Source organism: Silurus aristotelis (genome assembly GCF_946808225.1).
Source record: "Silurus aristotelis genome assembly, chromosome: 24".
NCBI classification, from domain to species: Eukaryota; Metazoa; Chordata; class Actinopteri; order Siluriformes; family Siluridae; genus Silurus; species Silurus aristotelis.
In genome coordinates this window covers 1,270,621-1,278,120 of record NC_139597.1, presented here as the reverse complement: position 1 = coordinate 1,278,120, position 7,500 = coordinate 1,270,621, and the positions used below count along the sequence as shown (strand labels likewise).

The 7,500-nt window shown below is 41.1% G+C and overlaps 1 protein-coding gene across 4 annotated transcripts in view; it reads left to right on the top strand.

Moving 5' to 3' along the window:
- Positions 1-7,500, top strand: part of ppfia2 (PTPRF interacting protein alpha 2) — an 86,664-nt gene that overhangs the window by 43,971 nt on the left and 35,193 nt on the right. For all 4 annotated transcript variants that reach the window (XR_014531448.1, XR_014531449.1, XM_083528994.1 and 1 more), the window contains 2 exons: positions 1,583-1,684; positions 5,398-5,562. Coding sequence is in view for 2 of the 4 variants with exons in the window: in XM_083528994.1 (XP_083385120.1) it covers positions 1,583-1,684; positions 5,398-5,562 (267 nt within the window). In the remaining 2 variants the exon portion in view is untranslated. The remainder of the gene's footprint in view (positions 1-1,582; positions 1,685-5,397; positions 5,563-7,500) is intronic.

Below are 7,500 nucleotides of genomic sequence, written 5' to 3'. Positions count from 1 at the left end.
GGGTTCTGTTTTTCAGGGTAAACTTCAAGAATATACACTATATGTCCAAGAGTTTGAGACACACAATTATTATCATTATTATATTCATCATTATTATTGGTTAGCAGTTATTAGTGTAAATTGTGCAATACTTCCATAATTCTGATAACCCTGAAGTCCCACTTCACATATATTTCATTGTATTTAGTCATATTATTATATTATTATATTTTAGTGCAATTATATTTTGTTTATTATTTTGTTTATTCTTACATTTTCCTATTGCTGCTGGTCTCAGAGCTGCCAAACAACCAAAAAAAAACCCAACCCCAATCCATAATGTTTCCTCCATGTGTGACTGTGGGGGTGAGGGAGTCTGATCACATCTTCTCTTCTTTCCATCTTGAATACGTTATTTTATTAGAGACAAAAATGTCCAATTTGGACTCCACAGATCTTTCTTCCACTCATTCACTGTCCAATTACTGTGTGTTTTTGCCTTTTACTGAGTATGTTGCATGAAATAAAAGAAACATGCATGTGTCTTAAAAATCCTAAAAGGCCTGGCTATTCCATACGATCAGCAGGTACTATATAGACAAATCTCTTGCTCATTTAGAGACGTCACCCATTTATTTCATACATATTTCTAGCTGGTTTATGAATATCAAACGCTATCGAGATGTGTAATATCACAGAATTTCATTTTTAGGTCTTACATTTTAGGTCTGTGTCAATCTCATTTAGTTATTTTATAGGGACAGTTGGACAATGTTCTTGACACTACTGGCTGGCTCGCCAAATCTTAGATTATATACAGTAATCATAATGCTGATGTAAGTGGGTTTTTTTATTCAGTACACCAAATAATTATACATTGATGCTATTAGCACTGTGCTGCCGTAGAACAAAAACAAGAATGAGCCAAAGATGAGAAAACAAAAGCATACAGAATCAGAGGCTGAACACAGAACAGGTGTGGGCAATAGAGCAATAGACAAATGAGAGGACAGAGATAGAACTGGAAAGAAACTTTTTGAATGTTAACAGGTGAATATAATGTGAATTTGCACCTACTAGCACAAACGTAAACCACAACAGTTCTATAATGGACATTGAAAAGCAAAAGGAGAGTCACTGAATGTTCCAGTTGTAATGAATGACTGAGGATGTTTCAGCACAAAAGCCTATTCAGTAGCTCTGCAGTTCTGCATCATCACTGCCTCGTCCTATTTCTCACTATAATCATTAGCAACTGTGCTTTCTGATGTTGACTCACATATGCTCTGATCCTAGTCCAATTACTTAGGTATAATTAATCTAACTCAGCAGTGTAGGCGGGATCAAATCAATATCCGTGTTATTAAGGTGTGATAAACTCAACGACTTCCTCATCCTCTCGGGGGATGCAGTGTTTTCCTCTGGACTTTATTATCTTCTCATCTAACATTGCTCTATTAATGCTGAACGAGCCAGTGGGGACATTTTAGACTGGTGTTTGTAAATATAGCATCAGCTGACTGAGAAACTTCTGGCTGCCTCATCACATTATCATTATCAAAAACGAGCATATTGCTAAACTGGTGGTTTTTGTGTTCTGCAGGAGTTTGCAGCCCTGACAAAAGAGCTGAATGCATGTCGAGAACAGCTGCTGGAGAAAGAGGAGGAGATCTCAGAGCTCAAGGCTGAGAGGAACAACACCAGGGTAAGATGATGGAATTCTGTAAGCCTACAAACAGTCATAGCTGAGGATGAAATTCGCAGTCTAGCATTGAGAACTATGGGTTCAACTGTGTAGAGAGTTTTGACTTATAATAAGCTTCACTCTTCTGAGAAGGCTTTCCACTAGATTTTGGTTTGTGATTTTGGGAATTAGTGTTCATTCAGCTAAAAGAACATTAGTAAGATCAGACAATGTCAGGATGTCAAGGAGGCTCCAGTTCCAGATCATCAGTGGGGTTGAGGAGATCAGGGATTGGGGTTCTTATTGGTTACAGATATATTGGGTTAGATTTATGTTCCTTATTGTTTACAGAGCTATTTTCAGAATCAGGTTTATTGACATACACAAGGAATTTTGTTTTAACTGTTGGTGACCCCAAAAAGTACATACATAAATACAGACAATACAGACTATACAGATTAAACACAATATACAGAGTACATGAAAGATCAGTAATGTAGATAAAGTGTTAGAGTACGTGGTGGTGCAAATAGCAGTATTGTGCATCACATAAGTTAAAGAGGTTACTTTAGGACTTTTGTGCAATATAGAGCAGTAATAGTGTGTGGAACATATGAGGATGATGTGATGACTGACTGTTTATAGTGCAGTACTTATAGATATAAAGCATGGCATATAATTAAGGTCAGTTGTTAATGAGGGTGATTGAGGAAAAAAAAAACGGTTCCTGTGCCTGGTAACAAATTTCTGTAGTGCCTGCCAGAAGGGAGGAGTTGAAAGAGGTTGTGTCCAGGGTGCGAAGGTTCAGTGGTGATTTTTCCTGTCCGTTTCTTAGTTCTTTTATGGTACAAATCCTGGAGAGTGGGCAGGGGAGCACCAATGATTTTTCTCAGCTGTTTTTACTGTTTGCTGCAGTCTGTTCTTGTCCCTGAACGCTTATGTAGTGGGGCTAAAAGAGTGTGTATGTGGGGCGATGCCCCGGGTTGAAGAGACGCTAGCCGGCTATCCCTCTCTGGGTGCTGCATCGTCACTGAAGGCCCCTGCACTGTCCACTTTGGTCAAGCTGCTGGCTGCCTGCACACGATGGCTGTGTTGCAGGGGTACCAGGATGATCTGCTAAGGGAGTTGGATGAGGGGGATAGTTGATGAGGTCCAAGAGCTACGCCGTGCTACAGGCCTAGCTCTCAGGGCCACAAAGGAGCTCTCCAGCTGCTCTAGGCATACCAGAGACCAGTTTTGAGAGACTGGTTCCCTTAAGAGACTATCTGGCAGCCTGAAAATGCCTGCCAGACGTGTCTCAGTGGGTCCTGCGCACTGTAGAGAAAGGCTACTCGATTCAGTATGAGTCTCGGTCCCCCGGTTCAAAGGGGTGTGCCCGGTTCAAAAGGGCTCTGGTCATGGAACAGGAATTACACACTCTCCTAAGGAAGGAGGCCATTGAGGTGGTCCCTCCACGAGACAGAGAGTCCAGGTTCTACAGCTGGTACTTCATAGTTCCAAAGAAGGAGGGGGTTGAGTCCCATTTTGGTCTACGTCAGTTGAACTGCTCACTATTGAGGCTCAGGTTCAAGATGCTTACTCTCAAGCAGGTCGTGTCCCAAATCAGATCCGAGGACTGGTTTGTCACGATAGAACTGAAGGATGCTTACCTCCACATATCCACCCTTCCAAAGGAAGTTCCTGAGGTTTGCTTTTAGGGCAGAAGCTTACCAATATCTGTTCGGCCCTGCATTCTAAACTATATTGACGATTGAAGAATAGAATAGACTTTATTTGTCACATATACATTATAGCACAGTGAAATTCTTTGAGCTTTTCAGAGTAGTTTCTTTTGGCGATTCTGATTTCCTGGCCTGCTTATGCAAGGCTTTGTCCTCCCCTCTGTAGGCATTCTCCATGGTATGTCAAAGTTGTTTAAGTTTGGCTGTGAACCGTGGCTTGTTGTTACTGAATGTGCAGAACGTTTTGGTTGGGGTTGGGATATTTTTGGGTGGAATGTGTGGTCTGATTGGTTACAGAGATATTTTGGTTTGGGGCTGGCATTCTGATTAGTTGCAGAGGCACTAAGGAGGATGGATCTTTGGTCTGATTTTGTATAGTGGCAAGAAAAGTGTGGAGGAAAGTGAGGTCAAATCAAGAGTCTTTGTGGAGTGGACATTTTAGTTTGATTGGTTCGATGGTGTTGAGGGTGGGACCTTGGAAATAACACAACTATTATGTAAAATTCTAACCAAAGATTTATCAATGCTAATGTTAATGTGCATTGCTAGTTAGATAATAACTTTATCTGTGAAGGAAAGATGACATAAAGATCTTGTAATGATGGCTTCAGTTTGGAGGTGTGATAAAACTGACCATGCTGTGCCTGAACTCACCTCGGTCTCAGTAGAGACATCGTGAGAGACAGTTTATTCTCACCTCATTTTCACCTCCAGGCCTGCATAGCTCCCCTCAGGGCTCAGATGAGTCACAATTCAATTAAAACCAGATTCCAGTTCCAGCCGAGCGCTCACCGATAAAATCCAGGACATAAAGTTACATATCTGAAGAGCCTCATGATCCCTGAGCCGTGAACAGGAGACAGAGCGGTAATGAGACCAGACGGAGGACAGAACAAAGTGTTTAATCACAAGGAGCTGAAGCAGCATTCCTGTAATGAGAGAAAAAAAAACACATCAGTGTTAAGCACATTAACACAGATTATGCTAACACTCATCGCTAGTGCTTCATATTTAATAACAGTCTTTTTAATGTTAGCATGGCCCACATGTTCAAGTTTAAGTTCACAATGAACATTGTGTCAAAGCAGCTTTCGAGAACTTTGTTTATCCCTGATGATGGCGACTGTGGCAAGGAAAAACTACCATCCATGAATGAGGAAGAAACCTTGAGAGGAACCAGACTCAAAAGGAGAACCCATCTTCAATTGGGTGATATCAAGAATGTGATAATAAATCTTAAAACAAGACAAAACGTCAGCATTAATTATTGGCAAACATGCTAGCTCATTGCTAACATAGCTAATGTGTGTGTGTGTGTGTGTGTGTGTGTGTGTGTATGTGTGTCTGTGTGTGTGAACATGTGGAAGCTCCAAACCTAATGAACACCTTTGGTATGAATGTAAACACTGACTGCACCCCAGGCCTCCCCACCTCACCAACATCAGTACCTGACTTTACTTGTATCTGAAGACATCTCCACAAAATCCAGTGGAACATCTTCCCAGAATAGTGAAGCTTATTATAACAGCAAAATATGGAATGAGATGTTTAAAAAGCCTATAGAATTTTTTATGGCTAAATCTTTTTTTTTTTTTTTTATGCTAAAAAAAATAAATAACAGGGTCTACATGAGTTCTCTTCAGGTTTGTTGGATAATTAAAGGTTCTTGTTGGATTTTTTTATAGAACCTCTCTATTTTATTTAACTGAAGATGAAGCTCTTCTCTGAATCCTGTTTTCTCTAAAGATGGATCTTGCAGCTGTGGCCTTTGCATGAGCAGTTCTGTTCGTTCACTTCTGATGGTTTTATTGTATTATAATGAATCTGATTGCGTGTAATAAAGTTACACCAGACAATTTTCCTTACAGAATGAGAACACTTCTCTTGGTCTCGAGACATCCTGAGATGTTTAGATGTGTTTCATGTACAGTGTGGAACAGAATAATGTTCTGAAAGTCAATTTGATGATGATGATGATGATGATGATGATGATGATGGTGTTTGTTTCCTCAGCTGCTGCTGGAGCATTTGGAGTGTTTGGTATCTCGTCACGAGCGCTCTCTCAGGATGACGGTGGTGAAGCGGCAGGCTCAGTCTCCATCAGGAGTCTCCAGCGAGGTGGAAGTTCTCAAAGCTCTCAAATCCCTGTTTGAGCACCACAAAGCTCTGGATGAGAAGGTAAAGCTCAGCTCTATACAGTTTCTCTAGACATGTTTCTACTCAGCAGGAGACACGGAGTGGACAGTGGGTTTGTTCACCTCACAGAGCTGGTGTATCAGGGAAACGTGAGGATATCATCAAACGTAGATGAGCAGACATGGATGGACTGAAAACTTCTCTCATGTCCAGTCGTCCCATGCTGTCTTGCCCTCTTTCTCCATCTTGTAAAGATTCTTAAGATCCTTTAAAAAATTTTTATGAAGTTTGAGGAACTTTAGCACTTACTTTTGTTCCTCAGGAGATTCTGTGTGTCTTTGCAATAACTTTGTTGTTGTGTTTTGGATATTTGGGAATAAATAGTGCTTTATAAAGTGTCTCCAAAATGTTTTCACTTCTTCTTCCTTTAGATTCATAACTTATAGCTTCAGTCTGTGTTTCTGAAAGAAGGAGTGAAAGAAAGAAGCTGAGGGGGTGAAAGACTGATGAAGTTAGGGATTGAAGGAGTAATTGAATGAGAGAGGGAAGCAGTGCCTAAATGATGGAGAGGAAGTGAAAGAATAAAGCAATGAGAAAATAAGGGCATGTCAGAGAGGAATTGCAGAAGCAAGGGAGTAGGGGAATGAGGGAACAAAAGAGAGAAAAAGTGAAAGAGTAAAGAAATGAAGTAGCGAGGGATTAAAAGATTGATAGTGTATGGAAGTAAATGAGGGAGGAAGTAAGGGAATGAAGGAGTGAAGTGTTAAGAGAGAATAAGAAGGGAAGGAATTGAGAAGAATTGAATGAGTGAGGGAGAATCAGAGAGAAATTAATGAGTGATGGAGTGTCAGAGAGAAATAAAGGAAATCTGGTATAATAGCTGTGATAAAAATATCTTAAAGGGATTGAAAGGAGAAGAGAATAAAAGAATGGAAAGTAGAGGTTTGAAATCCTGACACTGAATTATCTTTATTGAAGCTTTGTGATTTAAGATGTTTGTAAGGTTTGAGGTTTGTGAGGGGTGTGTGTTTTGTGAGGTCTGTGAGGTGTGTGTGTGTGTGGTTTGTGAGCTCTGTGAGGTGTGCGTGTGGTTTGTGAGGTGTGTGTGTGTGGTGTGTGTGGTTTTTAAGGTTTGTGAGGTCTGTGAGGTGTGTGTAGTTTGTGAGGTCTGTGAGGTGTGTGTGGTTTGCAAGGTGTGTGTGGTGTGTGTGTGTTTTTTCAGGTTTGTGAGTGTGTGTGTGGTGTGTGTGGTTTTCGAGGTTTGTGAGGTCTGTGAGGTTTGTGTAGTGTATGTGGTTTTTCAGGTTTGTGAGGTATATGTGGTGTGTGTGGTTTTTCAGGTTTTTGAGGTGTGTATGGCTCTAGAGGTTAGAGGTTTGTGAGGTGTGTGTGTGTGTGTGTGTGTGTGTGTGTGTGTTTAGGTTTGTAAGGTCTGTGAGGTTTGTGAGGTGTGTGTGTGTGTGTGTGTGTGTGTGTGTGTGTGTGTGTGTGTGTGTGTGTGTGTGTGTGTGGTTTTTGAGGTTTGTAAGGTCTGTGAGGTTTGAGGTTTGTGAGGTGTGTGTGTGTGTGTGTGTTTAGGTTTGTAAGGTCTGTGAGGTTTGAAGTTTGTGAGGTGTGTGTGTGTGTGTGTGTGTGTGTGTGTGTGTGTGTGTGTGTGTGTGTGTGTGTGTGTGTGTGTGTGTGTGTGGGTTTAGGTTTGTAAGGTCTGTGAGGTTTGAGGTTTGTGAGGTGTGTGTGTGTGTGTTTGTGTGTGTGTTTAGGTTTGTAAGGTCTGTGAGGTTTGTGAGGTGTGTGTGTGTGTGTGTGTGTGTGTGTGTGTGTTTAGGTTTGTAAGGTCTGTGAGGTTTGTGAGGTGTGTGTGTGTGTGTGTGTGTGTGTGTGTGTTTGTGTGTGTTTAGGTTTGTAAGGTCTGTGAGGTTTGAGGTTTGTGAGGTGTGTGTGTGTGTGTGTGTGCCGTGTAGAAACTTAGAATTTATTCCT